The sequence below is a fragment of the Marmota marmota genome, unplaced genomic scaffold (assembly GCF_001458135.2).
Source record: "Marmota marmota marmota unplaced genomic scaffold, marMar, whole genome shotgun sequence".
NCBI classification, from domain to species: Eukaryota; Metazoa; Chordata; class Mammalia; order Rodentia; family Sciuridae; genus Marmota; species Marmota marmota.
The window spans coordinates 11,509,591-11,534,843 of record NW_026000108.1 but is presented as its reverse complement, the minus strand read 5'-3'; the positions used below and the strand labels follow the sequence as shown (position 1 = coordinate 11,534,843).

Genomic DNA, 25,253 nt, shown 5'->3' with positions numbered 1-25,253 from the left:
GGTGGGCCTTATGCTGAGTGCAGAGAGACAGAGTAACTGGCCTAAGACCACACGGTCAGGGAATGAACAAGGGGGATTAGCACGAGGACATGGCTGACCCCTGAGCTGGGCTCCTTCTAATCCTCCTTCCCATGCCTCATGCTCTCCATCCTCTAGCCACTCCCCCCACCCCATTGTTCTGAGTCAGGCGATTCCCAAGGGTAGCCCAGCTGGGGTTCCCTCCTAGTATGGCTTCCTGTTCCACCAGATCAAATGTGCTCACTCCACGGTCCACTGTAACACAAGGGCCTCTCCATCACACCACTGGCTTCTCCTTCCTGCCCAGGCATCAGGGATTTTATGTCACCGGAGGCAAAAGCATCCTCGCAGAGGCACTGGAAGGCAGCCGAGGTCCCGTGGGCATTGGAACAGCAGCCCAGCCTGCCTGAGCACCACTGGAGGAAGCTCATGATGGCCATGCGGCTGGAATGGGCCAGGCACAGTTTGAGAACGTGTGTCCCTCAGACACCCACAGTGAAGCATCAGCAGTGGGGAACACACTCCCCAACTGCCTGCCTCCTCAAAGCAGCCTTATCTGTGGTCACATCTGGCCAGGGAGAGAAGGAGTTGATGTTTGTTGTTCTGGCTCTTACACAAACAAAGCACATGTGCATCCTCCGCGTTGGCTGTTCTCCTGGTGTCCAGTAGGGGAAACAAAGATGGTGGCTGGGAGGGGGCAGCCAGCCAGCCGCTGGGGCTGTGCTCCTTTCAACTTGTCTCTACCCTGGGGATTGGGTTTCTGTGCTGCTGGCATCATCTGTCTCTGCAAATGGCGCTTCCAGGCCTCTTCCCAAGATCCTGTCCCTGAGGATCTTCCCCCGTCACAGCGATGAGCAGCCTGGCACAGCAGAGAAGAGTGGGAGGGCTGTATTGGTCCCTTCACCCAGGTTCAGCCACTTTCTAGCAGGGACCATAGAAAGAGCACTCGAACTTTCTAAACATAGCTCCTGTATCTTTGTCTATACACATGGCAATAATAATAAAACCTACTTCACAAAGCAGCTCTTTATGAAAGCACCCAGCACAGGACTTCACGTAATGAAAGCACTCAGACGGTCTTACTATTACTTACTATTATTGTCCATCATTTACTAAAATCACTGTCTAAACCTGGTTCCAGCTCCGGTATGTCTTTTCTCTTGAGAAACCATTGCCATCACAGCCCCGCCACCTGGGCCTGGGTAGCGTGTCCTCCCTCAGTGTGTCCCATAGCTGTCTTCTCCCCTGCAACAGAGTATGTATATCACCCAGCTTTGAAGGTAAGGGTTGTCTGCATTGTTTACTGCATCTGGCACAGAAATTGGCTCATGTAGTTTTGACACCTATACATATTTGTGGAATGAGAGAGTGGATGACATCTCTGCCATGTTTAAGAGCCCAAGGACTGATCAGGCAACTGAGGCTCCATTCAAGGTGGCCGAGAAGACCACAGCACAGCAGTGACAGGGAGGATGGCCAGGACCATTGCCCAGCTCTGTCCACCCATGGCACCATTCCCCGCTGTCTGTGCAAGTCTGTGGACCCCCTTTCTTCCATGCTCATCCAAACGATTTTCTTTTCTAGTAGGCAGTCACTTCTACCCTCCCTCACTCAGTCACAGGGAACAGAACCAATGGGGATAGAGGAATTCTCCCCTTCTTTTAACCTGTCAAAAATGAGAGTTTCTTGTCACTTTCAGGAGAGTGGAGACTGGCCCACAGTCCAACCCAGATGTGAGGGAATCAGGTTTCTGGCTCTATGACGTGTCTCAGGGTGTGGCTTCAGTGTCACTCTGGGGTAGGGTGAGCATGCAACAGACTTTGAGATCAGCCCAGATGTGTGAAGGCTGATGGGAACCAGCTCTCTCAGTTTTTACATCCTGTCCACTTGAGGTCAGATGAGGCAATGACCCGGAAGCATTCCAGTGTCAGTAGGCAGATCTTCATGTCCTGCAGAAACATGCATCAAATTTTGTTTGACTTTAAACGTTTTTGTTAAAGAAAAGTTAGTTTAGAGTGTAAAGGAAGTAGAGAGAGAGAGGACAAAGAAAATATGGCACACATTTCCTTCCCAGTGGTGTGGTCTTCTGGTTGGAAGAACTATTTATATTCTCTGTTCTTTCTCCAAAACAAAAGTTCCATGATCAAAGAGTTTAATAGTAAAATTTTAAATTGGATCATAGAAAATTATCAATATTTGATTTTTATTTTATTAGAAAAATCCAACCTGGTAGCAAGTTTGGGAAATCTTGGGAATTCAGTTAAAGACTTTAAAAGTCCTGCTGAAAAGAAACTTACTCATGTCTAGTTTATTCAATATATTAACCAGACTATTTCAACCTTGGATCTCTTGTATTCTTTTGCTTAACATTTATTAATATCTGTAGAATTTGCTATAGGAAATATTGATTTATCTTTTTGACAGGTCCTGGTCATCTTTTCCTACCAATTCTCCCCCCCAGTAATATCAATGCTCCCCAAATATACTGTGCCACCTTAAATTTCTATACATCTGCACACAATTTTCCTTCCTTTCATCTGAGAAATTCCTTTCCACACTAAAACTTAGCCCAATGGGCTTCTACTCTTTGGGAACTCCTGTCTAACTTCCACCCAGGAAAAGGGAGTGATTCTTCTCTGAGCGAGAGATTCTCTGCCACCCCAGTTGAGTGTTCCCTGGGCCTCAGGACCAGTCCCACAGCCCTCAGCTCACCCACCTCACCCTGAGGAAGGCCCTGGCTAGCAGGCTTCTCTGCAGGTTGGTTCAGAGCCTGATATCCCAAGAGGCCACTGTCGTTTTCTCACCGTGCATATGCATTGTGAGGTGCGGGTGGTGTGGGTAGAAAGAGCACCTCATGACTCATACATAGAGCTGATTTATACTTTTGTTTTTCCACACTGAATTACAACTCAAATTTTCATTTTTTTCATCTTCCTCAGGAGACTTGGAGCTCCTTCAGTTTAAGAAACAGCTAATTTATATCTGCATCTCCAGAAGTTAGTCTAATGACCACCTAATGTCTAGAAGGTCTTTGAAAAACCCTCTTATTCTTTTATCATTTGCACTAATTTAATATAAAGAATAAGGAAAAAGAAAAGTTCTGGGTTCTGGTAGAAGGGCACATGCCATGGGTGTTATAAGCCACAAGATCTCCATGAACAGGGTGCTGGGAATCAATCAGAACGAAGCATAGCCTTCAGATGGCAAGGGGACCCCACAGCAGGACTTTGGAAACCATCCTAATCCATTCTGTTCTAATGTTCTTCTTCTCCTTTGGGATCTCAGCTGAGCTGTGCTTTTCTGAATTTACCTTAGAAACAGAAAATAATTCCATCTCATTTTAGCTATAAGATGGATAGTAATTCTTTTTAAAATCAGAATACCTGGTGTGTGTGAAGATACACAAATCGGTGTCCTTTTAAGCTGCTTGAAGAAAACAAATTAGCACACCTATGTTTCAATACCTTTTTTTCATGACTCAGGACTTCTATAAGGCTTCAGCAAAACCATCGATGATAAAATGTGTTCGTCTCTGACTCCAGCGCTAGAAGCAAGAATTCCTTCAAGGCCAGGCTGAGTGTTTGGGAGAGAGATGGGAACTGAGGGGCAAGTCCTACGTGGAGGTAGAACTCTGTTCCTAAGACATCCTGTCCATCACCATAAAAGTATTGTGTTGCCCCATGGATTTTAAGATGGAGACTGGGGTGAAATCAGCACCTTGAGGACATGAATCATATTTTGCCACACAAAAGTTGGGAGCTCAGCCAGATTCACTCAAGCTTGGACTTTAAAACGGGTGTCACCTCTGCAGGCGCTATGGATGGGGCATTCATTGTTATTTAGTGGTCACCAGGGAGACGTTAGCTGTGTGCAATGCATCATTCCCTGCTGGGCTCCCCCACCCCCCAAGTTTATGATCATTTACCTTGAAAGCTAAAATTACAGCACAACGCTCCACACGAAGGCTGTGCTGGTGTAATTAATAACGCGGAGGCCTTGCATGCTGTATGATATGAATTGTGTTGCTAATTATATTATTATGAATGTGGCTTAGAGTATTATTAATGCAGGAAATATCAATACTTAAAAGCTTCATTGGCAGCGAGAGTCTTGCTTCAGCAGGCATGCGCTGGCCTGTAAGCATTAAATACTCAGTTGCTTAGAGGCATTAATCCATACTCCCTTTGAATACATTTAATTAAAATTTTCAACTTCTCAGGAATTGTTGTTTTTATGTAAACCCCAAGATGGAACTTTATTGGAGGTCAAGGTCTTTTATGTCAGTAGCCATATTTACCAGACACCCTCTGGTGATGTCAGGGAGTTGGTGAAGGAGCAAGTCCTCTGTCTCAGAGTTTTGCTCTCCCAGGGGAAGTTTCAGCTTTATGGTCACAAGTAAAACCAGTGTCCCAGGGAAACAGAAGGGTAGGCCAAGAAGGGTGTGAGTGGATTGGGTCATTTGATAACAGCTTTTTTTAAGCATTTAAATTTTTAAAAATTATTTATTTATCAAATTGAATCACATTCCTTATACATATGTGTGGTACAATATGATAATCTGATACATGTATACAATGTGTAAATGATCAAATCAGGATAAATAGCATTTTCTTCTTCATCATCATTTATTATTTTGTTTGTGGTTGGGAACCTTTGAATTCCCCTCTTATAAAATACACAATAAATGGCTGTGGACTATAGTCACCCTTCTGTGCTCTGTAGGTTGATCGCTTTGTTAGGATCCATTTCTGAGATGCCATCTCAGTCCACTTTGGAGCCCAGTGACCAGGGCACTGAGGTCTGCCATTTCTTGTATGTGTGGATGCTCTGGTAATGCTTTGTCTCCTTGGACCCATGAGGTGGCTGTTGTTTCCATTTTTGCAGGCATGGACCTTTTTAAACTTCAGAAACAGGCTCCTTAAATCTCAGGCCAGGCATCTTCCTACATTTTGAGCACACTGTGGCTTGAGAAGTGTTGAACCAATGGGTCTGACCCAGCTGGGATTTGAACCTGCATCTGCCTCTAAAACCCATTCTTGGTTTCCTTTAAGCTCAAGTCAGTGACTCTCCATCTCCGGGAACCAGCCCACAAACCAAAGGGATCTGAGGGTTTCCTGGGATATGGGACTTACAGTTTTAAAATCTGGGACAGTCCTGGGTAAACTGGACAAGTTGGTCACCCAAATCCCATCCCATGATCCCTCACTTTACTTCATCTTCCCAGTTGATCAAGAAGGAATTGGAGCCTACTGTCAGGCACCCTCCCTAGGAAGTGGTTGAAGAGGTGTCCAAATGACCCACGGAGGGAGCATTTGCCACAGAGAGGGACAGTGGTTCCCTGGAACAAAGAGGACCTGACAAGTCACACAGAAGAGCGGACAAACCTGTTACCACCAGATGCTAAAACTGTAGTTGAAGATTTCCTGCAGCTCTAGGTTTGGGGAACCGTCACAGTTGTAGTTCAGAGCAAGGTGTCATGGGGATCAATAAGCAGACATGGTCTACTGGGGTGACAGGGAAAGAGCGATGTCTGTCAAATGTTCTCCTCTCCAAATAATTTATTTAAGCAGAGCTCCATAAATCCACCTATGAGGACCATGTTCCCAGACTTTACTAATAAAGTTGAAAATATGCTAGTATTAATATAGCTGGCACGAAAGCGTAGGAAATAAAGGCCTGGAAGTTTGTCAGCTTATTAATCACTCCTTTGTAAGTGGTGTTTTTACTTTCGTTGCTGCAACATCAAACCACAGTTCATTGGCTACAGGCCAAGCTGGCTTTCACGTTGGCATGTTCCCATGCGCTGCGGTTCCGTGCTTCTTGTCCATTTATGAATGTGACACACTTCCTACAATTCAGTCTAAAAATAGCACCAGTTCTTTGAAAAGCACTGCATTTGTGCATGAGTCCCAGTGAAGAAACACAGAGGGGTGTGCGTGTGTGTCTGTGTGTGTGTGTGTCTGTATGTATGTGCGTGTGTACACAGTGTACCTGGAGAAAACATCCTGATGCCTGAAACCCATAATTTGTTATGCTCCTGAAATGAGACCGTGTTTTTGGCAAACTGAAAAGTAAAAGAAAAATGAGAGAGAAGGATGAAGAGAGAAGTTGATTTTTCTCCCTTAAAACCCGAGCTCTGCATAATCTGTTTATTTTTAGTGCACAAATGATCTTGTAAGCTACAATGAAATCTCAGAAAAAAGGCTTTTATTAGAGGGCTTTATTCTTAAATGGAACTGTGTCGCCCTCATCTCTGTCTGACTCTGTTTTTTCTCACTAGTTGAACTGCAAAGTATTTATGGAAAACCTATTGGTCAGGATACCTTGTAAAATTATCTCCCTTTTGCATGTTTTTGGACAAAATCTTCCTAGATCAAAATTGTTTTCATAGTAGGGTTTCCTTAAGCCCCATCCCTGGTTCAAATGTGTCTGTCCATCCACTCTCTCCTGCCACTGCTAAGGATGGATGGCACAGTGAAAATTTCTCCAAATCCATGATTTATTTTGGCCAACGGGAACTTGAACAAGACAAATGATATTTGGGAAGCCAGTGAACCCAGGGAGCTGCCAAGGACACAGGTGAAGAGTGATAGGTGATGCTTTTTATAATCAAAATGAAGAGCCGCCATAGTGATAAGCTCTTATTTCTGCACAAATAGCAAAAGTGAATGGTTTGCACATCTGACATATCAGGTGTTAGGAACTGACGCAGGACTCCTGGATCATAGGTTGTTTGCCTTTTGGAGAAACTAAGGGGAAGGAAATGTCATTCTACAACTTCACACATGATAGCCAAGAGAGATGGTAGGCTGGGAAACTGTTTCCTAAGCTGTTTCCGAAAGATATGGTTGGGAGCCAGGGTTACAGGGAGGTGATGGAGGACCAAGGACAGCCCAAAGCTGGCCTGCAAAAAGAGCACTTCCTAATCAGCCTCAATTTCAAAGCTATGAGCGAGAGGAAGAGATAACACCTTGTAATGGTAGTGGAAAGAATGTGGGCTTTGGAATGATCTGTTTGTCCAACAGGTGTTTACTGAGCACCTGCTATTTGCTGACCACCTTTGTGAGCGTGGGTCACAGGAACCATGTGCAAACCTGGCTCTGTGACTTTCTAGCCTTGGGACTGGGGATGAAACCATTACCTTCTCTAATAAAAACCCTGGTGATGGCCTCTGAAAATGGGAATCATAAATCCTAATCCATAACATTGTTGCAAAGGTAAAATGTGATAATTTATGAGTGGCAAGTCACATAAATATAAGCCTCAGAGATTGCTCATCTGTAAAGTTAGGGTATTGAGACCCAAGTCACAGAGTTACTGTGATATTTAGATGGATAATGGAGCAACTAATTGCTGGCACCCCTCACAAAATAAAAATAAATAGTAGCTGGCATTTTTAGGATTTCTTGTGTTGGCTCCAATGAATAAAATTCAAGAAAAAAAAAACAAACTTCAGGAGAGACTCCATGAGGATTAATGGGAACCTGTAATTTGAGAAAGATTTTCTGGATCTTCAAAGCAAGGTTTTTATCATGCAGAAAATTCCAGAAGATACATAATGGCCACCATTTCATCTGCTTTCATACCAAATATGCTTTAAACCAGAAACAAACTCTTAGTGCTCCTTTTCCGAAATTGGAGCACTAAGTTCTGCCTCAGAGGACCACAGAGGTGGACTTTGTTTGGGGAACTAATCCTCTACTGGGGGCAAATCTTAGTAGCGGCATCGCAGATCACAAAGTCCTGAATACCATAGGAAGGATACAGGTTGCAAGAAATTTTCCAAGAACTAGCAAAGAGGACTAAGACTAGACCCAGCTGAAAGCAAGTATTTGATTTGATAAGGAAGAAACCTTACCAATTACCACTATGGGAACAGCGGGGGAGAGGGAAAAGACCTTGAGCCCGGAGGGAGAAGACCCCAGCTCAGTGGGGAGACCAGCCGGCCCCTTGAACCCCATGAGCTTCAGTCTCCATGACTGAAAATATGTCCAAGAATATTCTAGCTTTCAAAAATCTACAGTTTTTGGAGTCTTGTCATATCTGCTTGCTAGTTTATAAATAATCTGGATATCTGAGACTTCATCCAAATATAGAAGCCTAGTGTGAACTTGTGGTTGTGTTTGCTTGCCTTTCCTACTGGAAGGTACCTGGCTTATTTCTGCCAATTAGAACAACTTTCTCCAACAAATATGCTCACCCCAGCCCTCTCTCCTCCCAGAGGGGGCTAAGGAACAAGTTGGTTTTTTTTGTTTCGTTTTGTTTTGTTTTTTCTGTCATCTAGGGATTCAGGGGTAGAAAAGAACAGGATGAGGCAGATGTCAACCAACAATCTCTGTTTCTCTCTCTCTCTCTCTCTCTCTCTCTCTCTCTCTCTCTCTCTCTCTCACACACACACACACACACACACANTCTGTGTCTCTCTCTCTCTCTCTCTCTCTCTCTCTCTCTCTCTCTCTCTCTCTCACACACACACACACACACACACACACACACACACACGGTGGAGGCTGAAGCACTTGTATATTGGATCAATTTGATGGCTCAAAGAGAGGCAGATTTTCAAAAGTCATCTGCAGATCTTCTGTACAGGACCCAGAGACCAGGGATGCCCTCAAGCACAGGAAACAAGATAAAACCCATGGAGGTGGGTGGGAGTATAGCTCGGTGGTAGAGTGCTTGCCTAGCATGCACAAGGGCCTGGGTTTGACGCTCAGTAGCACATAAGAAAAAGAAAAAAAGGAAAATGCAGGGTGGAAGACAAGGAAGGGAAGTCCTTAGCATGAGTAAGAGCAGATAGATGGGGGAGGAAACCACACCCAGGGATCCCTCTCAAGGCAGAATAAGATTATTTATTTATTTGTTTATTTATTTATTTGTTTGTTTGTTTGTTTATTAATTATCTGTGTCCTACATGTTGGAGAACATTTCTCCGTTAAGGGCAGTGACTTCTTTCCCCACCTCTACCCCATTACAAGGCCTGAAAATGTGCACACTGAGATCAGAAGTGAGGCACATTTTCAAGTGCCACCAAGAAAGAGTGACAAAGAAGGGGGAGCTCAGCTCCGACTGGGCTCTGGGGAGGAGGATGGAATGTGGCTGCTCCACCTGGGGCCCAGCCCCACCAGGCTCTTGAGGCTGATGTCTGGAGACGGAACTCAGAGAGGACCCTTCCTTTCTTCTTTCCCTCCCTCCCTCCTTCCTTCTGAATCCATGTTTTCCTTTTTGCCTACTAAATATAAATTTCTGATGATAAAAAACTGTTCACCTGTCCTTGCCACTGGGACCCCAATCTTCTTTTTTTTTAAAGTTTTTTTTTTTTTGAGTTGCCGATGGACCTTTATTTTATATTCATATGTGGTGCTGAGAATCAAACCCAGTGCCTCACACACGCTAGAAAGCACTCTACCACTGAGCCCCAGCCCCAGCCTGAGATTCCAGTGTTATTGGGGAAACAGACAAATATTCAGGTAATAGAGATACATTCACAAGCATGGCCATAAAAATGAATGAGATAGGTAGATGATTGATGGATAGATATATGATAGACAGATGGGGATGCATTTATTAGAAGCAATTGGCTCATGTGTTTATGGAGGCTGAGAAAACCCTTGATAGGCCACATGCAAACTAGAAACCCAAGAAAGCTGGCTCTGGCCACGTCTGAAAGCCACAGAACCAGGGAAGCCCATGGTGTTACTCTCAGTCTGAGGCCAAAGCCCTGAGAACTTGGGAGGCCACAGGTATAAGTCTTGGAGTCCGAAGACCAGGGAATCTGGAGATCCAAGGGAAAGAGAAAAGCATCCCAGCTGCAAGATACAAAAAGAACCTGCCTGTCCCCTGCCTCTCTGTTCTGTCCAGGCTCCCAACCAATTGGACGGTGCCAGCGCACATTGAGAGCAGATCTTCCCCACTCACTCCACCAACTCACATGCCAGCCCCCTCTGGAAACACCGACATAGACACATCTGGAAACCTGCCTTACCAGGGCCTCTATATCTGCCAAGTTGACACTAAAAATAGCCATCAAGTTATCCTTTTTGTTATATTGGCCCACCTCATAATACGGTCTAACCCCTCCATCTCCAAGTCCACTGATTAGCAACCTTAATTCCTTGTACCATCATGTAACCTGACGTATCTGCAGATTGCAGTGAGTGGACATGAACTGGGCCGTGGACATCCCTGCAGGGTCATTACTCTTCCTCTCAAGTGCCTTTAGCCAAAGGCTCTGAATCCTTAACCCTTCCACCTCCAGCATTTCCTCCCTCCCTTCTCTGCTTTCTTTTCTATCTTGGGTGCTTTATTTAACACAGCATATTTTTTACTTACTTACTTGTTTATTGTATGTTTCCCTCACTCAAACATAGTTCCATTTAAAAAAGTATTTTCTTTTTTTTTTCTCTTTGTAGTGTTCCCAGTACCAAAAATTAGTAGAGTCAATAATGTGTGCTGGGTGAGTGAATGAATGAATGAATGAATGGACGAACCGCAGCCTCTGCCATCTCCATTTTCCTAAAGCATTGTCATCATCCTCATGAATCTGCTTTCCACCAAACCCACTTCTCTCCCTGGGAGGGGGGCATGGCTTCAATGGGGCTCCACAGGCATATGATGACAGGGTACTCAGGGAGCAATGCAGTAGCTGAAGGCCACATTATTGAGAAATCCCTCCTTTCCTTTGTGTCCTAGCAGAGGTAAAGGGCTGGTACCTGGCAGAAGCTCCCGAGAGGGCAGGCAAGCATTCCAACCTACCCTAACTCTGGGTGCCCAAGGCCAAGAGGAAAACCCTCTCATGGTCCAGAAATCTTCCCAAACAGCAGCATTGCCCAGCCCCCCAGAGCACACAGCGTCTCCACCAGTCTCGTGGGATTTGCAGCGGTGCAGGAAATGGGCATAACCACTCAGTGAGCGTGCTGCAGGGATTACAACTGCAGGAACAAGATAGCCACGTTCCTTGGAAACTGTCACTGACACTCCCAAGGTCTGTGTCCCAATTCCCTCACTCACAGTACTAAGATTATAAGACCCCATTAGTAAATGTTACTGTTTAAATGTTGCCTGATTGCAAGAACACAGTCTCTTAGTTCTCTGGGAAAAATAACCAAGATGCTACAAAAGCTACCTTTTTCCTCTGAGGGATGGAGGAGGATAACTGTTCCCTATACTGGCTTCAATAGCTCAGCAGGGCTCGGTCTTCCTCACTTGGAGACTCTACGCAGCCAATATTTGCCTTTTGAAATACTTAGTGCTTTTGTTTCACCAAACACATCAAAATGCCAAAGCTTTTCTCCAGCTCAGGACACGTGGATGATAGAAATCCATGGCAGTTTCCATATTTTGGTTAAGTGTTTATTTTGGTGTTATTTTGCCTACATTATCTGCACCTTGCAGCTCTACTGCAGGGCAGAAACTGTGGCCTTGATTCCTTACAGCACTGACTGCCTGCCCACAGCAGCTCACGTGGCCAGCCCTCCTTCACACGTGCATCCCAGACCTGGCATCTCAGAGCAGCCATGTCCACTCTGGCACTCTCAGGTATACCCACTCCCAGCCCATCCCAGGCATCTCCTCTTTCACCTGACTCTTCCAATCAGTTCTTAGGAGCAAAATCTGAGCTTTCCCTAATTCAATCTGTGTACATCTCAACTTAAACGCTGAACCCTCCCCACAGTCCTTCCCAACACCCTTTGCCCTTCTCCTTTGCAAGAGGCAGCCTGTTTGGAATGCTTCAAGGTCCCTGGTCTCTCCCTCTACCATGAAGCCTTGGGGGCAGAGACAGTGCCCACTGTCTTGCCCAGTGCTTCTCCCCTTCCTGAGCAGAGGGGGCCTTGGTGAGTGGCAAGATGCACCTAAATGATTTTCCCAAGGTCTTTCAATTAAACAGTGAATAAAGCAAGATTCGACCCCCGATTGTTTTCGTTGCCCATTGTATCACATTCTTGTCCAAGCAGTCATTCATTCCACCAACTTTGGCCCCATTGCTCGATGTTGGCTAATATAAAAGGGAAATAAATACTGTTAAGGAACAGGACACAGCAGAGCTGTCCATTTTTTATATAGTCTGTTTAGAGGCCTCTGTCATAGTTAATTTTGTATCAACTTAGCCAAGTTGTAATAGCAGTTATATAGTCAGCATGAATCTAGGTGTTGCCCTGAAGATATATATTTTTTGCTCTTTTTTAGAAACTTTTTAAAAATATTTTACTAGTGCATTATAATTATACATAACAGTGGGATTCATCCTGCCACATTTGTACGTGAACATAGCATGATTTGATCAATCGCATTCCCTGGTACCCTGGAGATACTTTTTGGATGTAGTTCCATCTATAATCAGATGACTACAAGTAAAGATCACCCTGGGTAAGATGGATGGGCCTCTTCCAATCAGTCAAAGTTCTTAGGAGCAAAATCTGAGCTTTCCTGTAGAAGAGGGGATTCTGCCTCAAGACTGCAGCATTATCTTCATCCTGAGTCTCTAGCTTGTGGAAACTATGGATTTTGGACTTGGTCCTACAATTATGTGATCCAGTTCCTTAAAATGAATACATGCATGCATATGTGCACATGTACTGCTGGCTCTGTTTCTCTCTAGAACTCTAATACGGTAATGGTCAACAACGAAGCCATGTCTGCCAGAGGCTACTCAGAGCAATTCTGAGCCACTGGTCTTCATTTTCTGTACTGGGCTCAAATGAAGGCACAGCAACTGATCAATGAGATCTTTTTAAATATACCTAAAGCTTTCTCACATCCCTGCAGGCCACAGACAGCATTCCCTGATGTCCTTTAATAGTAGTGGGCTTTCCAAGCAGATGTTTCCTTTTCCCTTTGGAAACATCTAGCTACCATGTTGTAGAACTTAAAAGAAACTACTAGAACATGGGGTCTTTTGAGGCAATTGCCCAATGGTCAGAATAAGTCAAATACAGGACAGGCATAGTGACCACACTTTTGACAGCCACTGGGTCATTGGAATCTCATTTTCAGGTTGTATGTGTGTGTACACAGATGTACATATACACACATATGTATGCACAATGTACATAGGACAACAAACAAATATAAAATTTTGTCAGTATACACTGATAAATTTCAAAATGCCCTCTGTGAGATCCCTATTCCTGGTTTGGTTATACCTCAGTCACAACCAAAATGTATGGCGTCCCGCACACATGCTAGACCTAGGGAAATATTGAATATATTTTCTTATTTCTCTTAATAATCAGTTAATCCAGTACTACTGTTATTCCAGCTTTGCAGACGGGGAAACCCAAGCACCAATTATTAAGTAGCTAGAATTTGACTCCAGGCTGGTGCCTAAACACTACACGTGAGGTTCCGACACACCCAAAGTTTATCTTTTCATATTGCCTCACTCCTTACAAACCACATGTCAATCAGAGCCCATCTGGGAAAAAACAAAACCTATACCAGGTAATGTAATATAAAAAATTATATGAAAAATTATTTATAAAGGTATTGGAAGCTTGACAGGCACCCAGAGGAAGATGAAGCATCTCTAACATTAGCAGTCCCCGCTCCTGGGCTAAAAGAACAAAAGCCGGTGGCCTCTATGTGAGGCTACATAGTAGCAACTGGAAGTGTTTGGGATTTTTCTGGTAACAGCTGCTGGAGAAGCCACCTGAACTTCAGAGAGAGCAAGAAATACCCTTCCTGAGTTCTAAAAGTACATAGCAAGTCAAATGGTGCCTTTCAAAAATTCATGTTCACCTATAAACTTACAATGTGACCTAATTTGGGAAAGGGGTATTAACAGCTGCAATTAGTTAAAGGATCTCAATATGAAATCATTCTGGATTTAGGGTGATCCCTAAATCCAGTGCCTGGTGTCCATATAAGAAGAGGAGGAGACAGAGATAGAGAGGGTAAGGCTGTGAGGAGACAGAGCCTGTGATGATGGAGATATAAAGTGAGGAACAATATGGATGGCTGGAGCCACCAGAATCCGGGAAGAGACAAGGAAGGATTCATCATTCAAGGATTCAGAGGAACATGGCCCCATGGATACCTTGATTCCAGACTTCTAGCCCCAGAACCAAGATAATAAATTTCTACTGTGTTAAGCGGCTCGGTGTGTTACTTGGAACCAGCAATCCTAGGAAACTGACACAACCCACTTTGGCCTCCAGCTGCTAAACTGTCACCTGAAACCAGTTTGCAAAACAGCTGGCAAATAATGAACAGGGGTCTGTTCCCTGCAGTATGGAACTGGGAGGAAGAGATGGGGCTAAGAGCAAATAGACAGGTAACAGGAACATAGGGAAGGGTGTGCCTGTGCCAAAGGATATGGAGAGGAATTAGATGTATGGGATCAAAGGAAAGAACATGCAGCAGTGGCCCTCACTGGTCTCCACAGCCTGATGGGTGCAGCAGAAATCATGAGCTGGCTGGTCTCATCAGGCTGCTGCAGCTCAGGAAAAGGGCCCGAGCATTTCACCAGGTGAGTCAGAAACACAGGCCCTGGCCTCAGTGGTCATGTTAGCAGGCTCAAAAGTGAGACCAACAAAGAAGAATTGAAATGTGCAGCCTGCTCACCCTGAGGAATGGTGGTCCCTTCAAGACCAGAGTGGCAGCTGCCTCGTGGTGAAGCTGGCCTTAGCTACCACTCTCTTCCTCCCTAAGCAGAGAGGCCCCAGTCTCCAGGGACCCAGAGACTTTCATGAGTAATCAATTTGCAAAACAATTGAGAAAAGGCAAAAGCTGTCCTGGTTGAATCTTCAGATAAAAAGGAGGATATTTTGAATCTGACAACCAATCTACCTTTAATCCTATCAGGAAATAAACTCAAATCATAATCTGATGCTTTGGAATTGCATAGCTTCTAAGTAAAAGGATTTCCTTCTCTGACTTGTTTCCTCTCTAAGGCAGAGTGGGCTTAGTCACTTGGACCCCTGTTATTCATTGTCATCTGATTCTGGGTAGGGATTTTTTGCTTTTGTTTTGTTTTTATTCTATACATTATCTTTTCCTATCAGTTTAATATAAGATCTCTTTTCTGAATGTGTTTCTTAGGAGACAGGACTTCACCCTTTGAGTTTGTCTCTCAATCACCCCCTACCCCCTAATATCCTTCTAATTCAGATTTAACCAGAGGAGTAAGTGACTAGAGAGAAAGAACCGTGGCTTATAGATTTGAACCTTTGCTATTTATCCCTCAATTCCACACATGGACGATTATCAGAGACATTAGCTACTAGCATGCCATGTGTCATTGGCCCCATCAGCACCCATAAGCATTTTATCTAGTGGCCACCTAAGTCTCAGAGAGACCATGCGATTGGCTGCACAAAGTAGTCTATATGCATTGGTCCCCTGGCTCAGAAGGGCTGGACTGTTGGTGCAAACAGCATCCTCCATACCAACAATGTCCATCTTTTGAGCACCAACTTTTATCCAGGATTTTCATTGAGGATTTACCTTGTTTGTTTGAAACCATCCTAGTTAAATGTCATTATTCCCATGTTACAGATGAGGACACCGAGATAAAGAAGCTGAAGTTTGGGGAAAAAACATATAGCTAGTAAATGGCAGACGTGGTGGGTTGAACCCAAACATGTATGGCCCTGGCCATATATGTATTCTGTCCCCCGTATACAGATCAATGCCTTGTGGAAGGAGCTACCCAGAGATGGTGAAAGTCTCTGAATTCAATATCTTAAAAGTGGTTTAAGCCACTTATATTATCAGAGGTAAAGAACTTAGCATTTCTGAGTTAAAGCACAGGGTTGGAGCCAGATAAACGCCACTGAACCTTTTCCCTGTCCTTCAGAGAACTGTATTACCTTGGATATATTGTAAGAGTCACACTCTTCATTATCAGCTCTGGATGACTTAATGGCTATGGGTCTGAATTTCCTCACCTGTAAAAGTGGGCCAGGAGGTGAGGCAGGTTAATGATATAATTAGTATGTGTAAGGTACATACTCCAGGGACAGGCATAGACTAGGTAGTTCACAGCTATTATTAAGCTATGACTCAACAAATATTTGAGTATACCTAATACCGTGTTAAATAAAAAGAAGATAAAAGTAAAACATGGCTTGCCGTAGAAAAGAAGATGAACTAGTCCACTTGAAAAGAAAATTCCCAATGCCAATATAGACACTGAGATTACAGAGATTCATAATAAACGCTGTAGAGGCAAAAGAGTCTCTTGCAGGCTGAGATGGTCAGAGACAAAGGTGGAATTTGAGCTGGATCTTGACAAGGACCTTCGTGGTTCAGATTGATATGACTCAGTTGTGGTTTTCTAACCAGTGCCCACCTGCAAACTTCTACTGCTCCACAACAGATTAGGAGCTTTCTCCAGAATATAAATCAGCTGTGTCACTGGGAATGTTGTTTGGTTCAACTGACGCTTTTTAATGAAAAACTTTCTCAGTGAAGACAAAGGTAAATGGAATGATGCTCTGCCTCCATCTTCCCATAGTGTCATAGAGACATAACAAGTCATTTGCAGTTCACCTCCTCAAAATAGCACTGGTTTAGATCAGAGCTCTGCAGGCCTTCTCTGAAGGGCAAGAGAGCAATATTTGGGAGTTTGTGGGCTATTTGGGCTCTGCCTAACTACACGACTTTGTTGTAGCACAAAGCTGTAGACATGGCCTGACTTTCAGGTTATAGTGCAGTTAAGATGACTGAAGAAGAGAAGAGAGGGCCTTGTAAGCAAGAAAAAAATCATGAGCAAAGTCCTGAGCAAGGTGCCCCCTCCCCCGGCATCCCTGCGCTGACCTAGATACAAAGAGAATATGGTTCACACTCAGAGGGTGCCATTCAACACAGATGAATAAAAGGGACGTGGTACAAAAATACAAATCACTCAATTAATAAATGGGTAAATGAACTAAACAAAAGTTTCACAAAAGAATAAATACAAACAGCCAACAGGTATATTAAAAAATGCCCAGCATCAGTAGCAATTAGGGAAATCTCAAAACCACACTGAGATTTCATCATCTCACACCAGTCAGAATGGCAGTCATCAAGAATACAAACAGTAATAAATGCTGGAGAGGATTTGGAGAAAAAGGAACACACTTACACTGTTGGTGAGACTGTAAATGTGTGTGGTCACTATGGAAATCAGTTTGGAGATTCCTTAAAAGACTAGGTATGGAACCACCATATGACTCAGCTATCCCACTCCTCAGTGTTTATCCTAAGGAATTAAAATCAGCATACTATAATGATACATGCATATCCATGTTTATAGCCGCAAAATTCACAATAGTCAAACTATGGAATCAGCTTGGTATCCATCAAGAGATGAATGGATGAGAAAATGTGGTATACATACACAATAAAGCTGTGTTCAGCTGTAAAAAAAAAAATGAAATTATGTCATTTGCAGGAAAGTGGATGAAACTTGAGAACATTATGTTAAGTGAAATAAGCCAAGCTCACAAGGTCAAGGATCATATGTTTTCTCTTACATGGAGAAACTAGAGAGGAAAAAGAAAATGAAAGGTGGGGAGTGATCACCTGAAATGTAAAGGGAGATCAGTGAACAAAGGAAGGGGACCAGGGAGTCAAAGGAGGTGGGGGGTGGGAGGGCTGGGGAAGGATAATGGCCAAATTATATTGTTACATTGCGTGCATGTGCTAATATGTCTCAACAAATCCCACCATTATGTACAACTATATTGCACCAGTAAAAAAGAAAAAAAAATGTGTGGGCGGTAGACAGAGCAGAGGTTGGGACATAACCAAAGACCAAGTGCAGGACGCTGGCTTTCTCATAACCTACAGCCAACTCCATTAAGCACCAATTCTTCCTTCAGTTCCAGAAGAAGAAGTTGTGAGTGTGCATCTGAAGAGAAGCAAATTCTTCCAGGAGAGTGGTCAGATGAAAACACCAGGACTGAAACAACACACCATGCACATTCACTAGCCTCTGTCAGTATGAGAAGGCAGGCCTTCTGGAACTGGGCGCAGCTCTCGCTGCCTGGCCAGGACATATGTGTGCATTTCAGCCAAGGATTCTGCACAGAGGAAGCAATCAGCCATTTATCAAGTGGACAAATTAGTCACTTCTAAACCTTCAGGACCATGCCTGATTTGTCTGCAACTAATAACAGTCTCCTTGCTTTTAATCTGGCCAACCTATCTATCATCCATCCATCCATCCATCCATCCATCCATCCATCTATCCATCTATTCAGCAAGCCTCTGTTGTGATTACAGAATTCCATAACAGACAGTGTGGGGCCAGATTCCTAGAAAATGACATCAGAAGTATAAGGGAGGAAGCCCAGCCTGAAAGTCTAAGTCTGCAGAATGCTATCTGGAAAGCTTGGCCAGGATGAGCAATGGCTTTGTTTGGGATACTAAATGGCCTTGGCAGATGCCACATGTTTGGAGGCTTCATAGTCAAAGAGAGATCTCAGGCCTTGCTGGTTCCTATTTTTCCCACAGTGTCCTGGAGTCCCACAGGGTACCCTCCAGCACTGCTGCAGGAGGAGACTGAACTCAGTGGCAACCCTGTAGGCATGCTGCTGCAGACACGCTGGCCCTGGCCTTTCTTTTCAGGCAAAGATCCTGCTCCACTGGGAACTTTGTATAAGCTCCACTTTGCAGATAAAATTGTTCTTCAAAATCAAAGGGCTTTGTATTATAATGCTGAGCTCCACTAAGTTGCATATGAGTAGGTGTGTGTGTGTGTGTGTGTGTGTGTGTGTGTGTGGCATGTAGCATAAGGAGAAGGCATATATATTCTCTCCTGCCTGGTTACTTACTCCTAACAGGATGCTACCTAGAGTCCATGGATGAGACTATAGAGGATTCATCAATTTCCAGAAATTTAGTACAAAATTTGAAAGGCACTAGCCTTCTCCAAATCCTCTAAGAGGGCCTGAGACCTTAGGAACAGCAGGAATCACAACTATAAAAGACCTGGTTATTCACCACAGAAGCCCACTCCCCAGCCATCTTCCTGGTTTCATTTCATAGCGCCCCAGGTCTTTGCTGTTGCCAAGATGCATGGCCTGCTGCCCAACAAGACAAGCTCATATCCGAGTTAGTTCTGCCACCTACAGCCCACAGCCCAGTAGAGCCACTACACAGCACAGCAGAGAGGGAGTCTCATCTGCATACATGAATAAGGGGAGGACTGCCTCTCCAGCCCTGGGCCTCTTCACTGAGAGGAAAATGGCTTTGGGGATTCTCCATTAGTATTCAGAGATGCAAGCTCCTTTGGGGTCAGTTACAATGATGGGAAGATATTTTGACATTAAAGGGGAATAGAGAGATTTTGAGGATTAAATCCTGAAAAAAAAAAAATAGTGTTTCCTGAAATCTAGAGAGGAAAGGTACTGTAAAAAGAAAGAGACAATGAGCTCATGGTTTCCACAATAAACATAGCTCTCTGGGTACAGAAGCAGTTTGATGCTGGGCGTCCTTTCTAGGTCCCAACAGGTCATCTTTGCTATCTAACTAGCCATATAATAAAAATACTTGCTTCAGAGGAATATGATTTCCTAAGACACTTGGACTGAACTCGGAGTAGGTTTCTTATATGCTCATGGGGGCAGAATGCTCTTTGAGAGCAGAGATTATGTTGTTCTTATCTCTGGGTCCCCACTTAGGACATCTTTGAGCCTGACACTTAGGATGAAGCTCAATAAATGCCCATTGACTTAAAGCAATAGAAATGTGGATGTTTTGTAATCTATGCTGTGCTTGCTGATATTCAATTATAATACCTACAGATTGTTGAGCTCTTATGCATTAGACACAGTATTTCAAATTCTCTCAATGTACAAGATGGGTATTGTTTTGCAAGTGAAACTGAGACTCAGCATTATTAAGTATTCTTTCAAGGATACACATTTGTGATGGAGTCAAAATCCATACCCAGATGTCAGAGTTTGTAATCCCATGTTTTGTCCACTCCACCCATGTTTTTTTTATATCCATGACAAGCTCACTTACAGTGAAAGGAAAATGAACCAAAAGGATATAATTCAAAATCTTTTAAAACTTTTTTTAATTAAAAATTGTTTCCCAGTCCTTAGAACTTCTCTGACAGCTTTTCTAATGTCCTTGCTTGATAATGGATGCAGATACCTGCTGACCCTGAGCTAGCAGTGGTTCTACCTTGAAGAATGAGTCACTCTCAAATGTACTTGTAGAGATGATCATGGGACCTTTGAGGCCATTTTGTCTGATGAACAGTAGCTGGGTAAGGCAGTGAGCTTTTCTGTAATTTGAAGATACTTTGATTGGCAGCAAGGAATTCTTAATAGGGAAAAGTACTCTTCACCATTTTGGAATATAGAGCTTACTGTATAATAATTCTGCCTCTTCCACAGACTATTTCTTTATTGATATTTTAGATTTCAAAAAGAACTCCAAACTAAGCAAGAAAGTACACAAGACAGAAGATCCAGGCCTCGTTACTTTTCTGGATTTGTAATGCTGGATTCCCTGGGATTGAGTGGCTTTGTCCCAGGGGGCACATTGTACGTGTGTTGCTCAGCATTTGAAATATTGCTCTCTTGCTTTAGAGAAACTACATTTGGAAGAAAGTGGGGTGAAGTGAAAAGAGATTGGAGCTAGACTAGAGACCACTGGGCTTTGTCTATGTCTTGCTGTCTCTGTTATCTCTTCTAACATCCAGAATCCGTAGGATAGTGGGCCAGAAACTATAGCAATGTTTATCAGAATTACATGTTTTTTTTAAAGGTTCATTCAGAGTCTCACATCCAGACCTAGTGAAACAGAAGAAACAGAGCCTGGAAGTCTGCATTTTTAGTAGTTCATTTGGTTTTGAGAGAGGGAATCCTTAGAGCACACTTCAAGGGACATTGGCCTAGAAAGATCATAGGATCTTTCTATCAACTGCTTCTTAAATATATCCATTCAATTGAGGAAAACCTGGGAATAGAGATAAAAGGCAGTCCCTGCATTCTAAGAACTCTTGGTCTAGTGGAAAAGACTGACTTAGAAACAAATAGTTACCAACCGTGAATAAAACCATGGAGCAGAAAGGATAGCATGCCATGGGACAAACTGTAGGGAGGCACCAACTCAGCCAGTGCAGGAAGAGGTGCACATCCGGGGGAAAGAAGGAGCCATGTCTTCAAGGATGAACAAGCATTAGCTGGGAAGAGGAGAGGGAAGAATTCAGTGGGCAAAACCAGCATGGCCTCCAAGGTAGTGCAAAAGGTGAAGGCTGACGCAAGGAAGGGGTCAGAAGGAAGGTAAGACTCTGAACCTCACATCTGTCTTCCATGATGAACTGATTCTTTTTCACCTGGGCAGAGGCATTGCCAATATTTCTATCACTGTAATTGCAATGGCGATGAATGTAGCATTCCAATTTGTGGTCCATGTCCTCGTAGATATAGTTCTTTTGATGCAGTGATAGTCTAATAAGCTTGCGGCTGAGAAGGGATTCAGGAAAGTCTGAGGTGTTATCCTAAATGTTTTTACCTTCTTGTTGCATTCATTAATCTTTGTCATCAGATGTCTTGGACCAAAGTAAAGCTGAAAAATCTATCCAAAGGAGAAAACAAGGTGACTGTGTGCGGAACCACAGTAAAACCTCCCACATAGAATGAATCCTGGCACATGTTATTTACATTATCATCATGTGCAAAATACAAATGAGTACATGAATAAAAATAAAATAGCATTCATCATCTGCCTCTGTAAGAATTAAAATCGAAAAGAACCTGTGCTTGCTACTCTGTTCTCCGAAGTTTCAAAGATGGATTTCACTGCCAGATCATCTGCATAAACTAGCATTGTAACTCACAGTGTGTGGTTACACAAACAAGAACAAGAGCCAGCAGCCAGAGGAGAAATCAGAGCGTGCCGCGCTCCACAGAAGGGAGCTTTTTCTTTAACCAGGGAGAATCATCTGAATTTATAATAGAGCAACATGTGTATAACCCATAGTCTATACAGGAAGTGTGTGTGTGAGTGTGTGTGTGTGTGTGTGTGTGTACATCACATTCAGCCGTAATATCATATTACAAATGATTCTAAGTTAAGTGGCTATAATCAAGCATTGGTAGTATTTCTTTCCCCCAAAACTTATATAGAGAAAATCAAAACCAAGAAAGGACAGAAAAATATCCATAAGCTGTCTAATTGATTCCAGCTGTTTATTGATGGTGGTTAATATTATCAAGTAGCGGAACACCAATGTCTTTGGACTCCTTGCAGTTGTGTGTAATACTGGAGCCAATGCAGGAGCTGATGTCCAGACATAAAACCTACAACCTCAGTCCCCGAGACTGCCTGAAGACCTGCTTGTTTCAGAAGTGGCAGCGGATGGTGGCACCGCCAGGTACATGCTCATTCTTCACTCTTTTCTGGGGATAGAGTGATGTGAGAGGGAAGAAAATGAAGGTAAATTTGTCAGAAAAAGTCATTTGTTAGGGACATTCTGACCACGGTTTTAGACATGGAGACATTGAACTTCCAAAGACCAGACATCCTCAAGGATGATGTATAGTCTCTCCTTGCTAGTTGAGGACCTGAAACCCAGAGGAGTAACTTGATTTGTTCAAGGTCATTGGGAAGGTCAGCAGCAAAGCCAGGGTCAAAACCAGGATTTTCAGTCTCCCAATCCAGTGATGTTACCACTGGACCAGACCCCTGACTTCTGTGGCCTTATGTTTTTGGGTTTGGGTTTTTAAGGATGATAGGAAGGAATAAAGAGAGGGTGAAAAAAAGATAGAAGGAGGAAGGGAAGATAAATAAAATTTGCTCTATTTTTAAAACATATCAAAAGGAACTCTGATTATGAAGAGAAGACATAAAAGACTCCATTTCTCTCACTTCCCCAGACTGCAGTTTAGATACTATAGTCTCCTGCTGGGGTTCGGAAATTACTGCTTCAAGTCATCGTTAATTGTCTTTCTATCTAATACATTTTCACTCCCAGGCTTGTGTCGAGCCTCATTGATCATAAAAGCAAAACATGTCCATTCGCTAAAAATTATTTTTATAAAAAGTAATTATTAACATGAGACACATAGCTTTCTGAATCACAAAATATAACCATCACCTTCTACTGGTATTGGCCAGGGGCTTTCTATAAAATGGATATAGAGGATTTAACCAAGTACATACTTAGAAAGCTGATAAAATATATTTTATTTTACATAGTACGGCTGCATTCCCATCCTAGGGGAATTTTAGGCTTTTAGAATATTATTTTTCAAGTATATTAAATATACTGAAATTGGCTTTATTTTCTCTTTCAATATCAATAATTTTTTACAAAAAAATAAAAAAGACCTCTTCACCCACCAAATACTTTGAGCACCTATATTTTCCAGCATATTCATATATAACTCATATTATTCATTCATTCATTCAACAGTTATTTATTGAACCCTACTATGCAGAAGGTACTGCTGCAACCACTGTGGATATATCATGGAAACAGTCCAAAATATTGACTCTTCACAATAGCTTTATGAGATATTTATTCTTTTTTTTTTTGCGGGGGATTGCGGGGGTACCATGGAATGAACTCTGGGGCACTTGACCACTGAGCCACATCCTCAGCTCTATTTTGTATTTTATTTAGAGACAGGATCTCATTAAGTTGCTTAACGCTGGCTTTGAACTTGCAATCCTCCTATCTCAGTCTCCTGAGCTGCTGGGATTATAGGCGTGCACCACCACGCCTTGTGAGATATTTATTCTTATCCACATTTTATATAATGATGACCAAGACTAAAAGTTGTGATTTGCTAAAGTCAGTCTCACAACTAATAAATGAAGGAGGACTGTGAAACAAAAAGTATTCTATCTCTAAATTCTATGATTTCACTGCCATAGACACCAGCTACCAATGGGTATCATCTACTATTTTCATTTTAGTTGAATTCACCCCAAATTTTATAAACAAAGTGTAAATGCAAAATAAATAAATAAATAAAGATAGCCTATTTACATTCTTAACATCAAAACGAGAAAGTGCTTATCTGAGGTAGACCTGTGTATCTGATTGACTTTAAAATGTCAGCTTAATTCTCCTTCTAACTTCATAACCTAGATCAATTCTATTTCTTTCTATTGTCTTTCAAAATAAGCACCTACAACACCATTAAATACTTTGATGTAAAATCTTTGAGCATAAGGGAAAAAATATTCATGAAAGACACAAATTGGTAAATAAATAGGAATATAATCCCCTCTTGATCATCATGGTCAAGGATAACTTGGTGGAATAAATAGTCTTTGTAATGAGCCTTATAAATCAGGTGGTGGTGCATGCCTATAATTCCAGCCACTCAAAAGGCTGAGGCAGGAGGATAACAAGTTCAAAGCCAGCCTGGGCAGCTTAATGAGATTCTGTCTCAAAATAAAATAAAAAGGCCTAGGGGTGTAGCTCAGTAATAGAGTGCCCCTGGGTTAAATTCCCAGAACTGAAGGAGGAAAAAGAAGAGAAAGAGGAAGAAAATAAATGAACCTTATAAGTATTTCTCTCCTTGTCCATCAGAAGAACTATAGGTGTGTCAAAAAGATGTTAGGAGAACCATTCATTGAGTTAAACTCACTCTGTCTTACCTTCTCACTTTCAGAGTCAAGTCTAAAATAGGGTTAGCAAAACGTGCCCACTTACTTGCCATTTCCACCTTATTCAGTACTGTGAGGAAAACACTTCTGAAGATTGCTTATTTACAAGACAAAGATTATAAGTAAAAGTATGTACTAGGGTTGTTATGATTATAAAATAGTTGATGCATCAAAAACACTAAGAGTAACACATAGAGTAACATTCTATACATAGCAAACAAATAAGTAACATTCCTCTTACCACATTTTATTTATAAGGTGTTGCTCCATTCTTCAGATGCAAAATTTTTTTCTTAGTTTTTGAATAAGATCTTTTTTTTTAAATAGGACTAGCTCCCTTCATTAATATGCTGACTATATCAAATATGAGGCTTTTCCCCCAGAGATCATGAAACTAGTAGCATTGATAAAACACCAGGGTCCAAACCATGGGTATTTCTGAAGAGCTCTGGAATCCCCAAGTACACATGCTCAGTTGAGAAAACTGCCACTTTTCTTACTTGAGATTATTAAGGTGCCATAGAGGTAGGCTGCAATGCGACACTTGGCCAGTAGGTGCTGCTGTTGCACACTGGTTCACTAATTCTACTGTCCATTACTTTCACTCTTGCAGGGTCTAGGGATCCCAGCAGTCCTTCCAGACTCAGGGGAACAAATTCCCAAATGTT

General features: G+C 42.7%; 1 protein-coding gene across 17 annotated transcripts in view; it reads left to right on the top strand.

Annotated features, from left to right (window-relative positions):
• Window positions 1-25,253, top strand: part of Ldb2 (LIM domain binding 2) — a 343,612-nt gene that overhangs the window by 310,879 nt on the left and 7,480 nt on the right. For all 17 annotated transcript variants that reach the window (XM_048784244.1, XM_048784243.1, XM_015481977.2 and 14 more), the window contains one exon: window positions 22,216-22,339. In XM_048784244.1, the coding sequence (XP_048640201.1) occupies window positions 22,216-22,339 (124 nt within the window). The remainder of the gene's footprint in view (window positions 1-22,215; window positions 22,340-25,253) is intronic.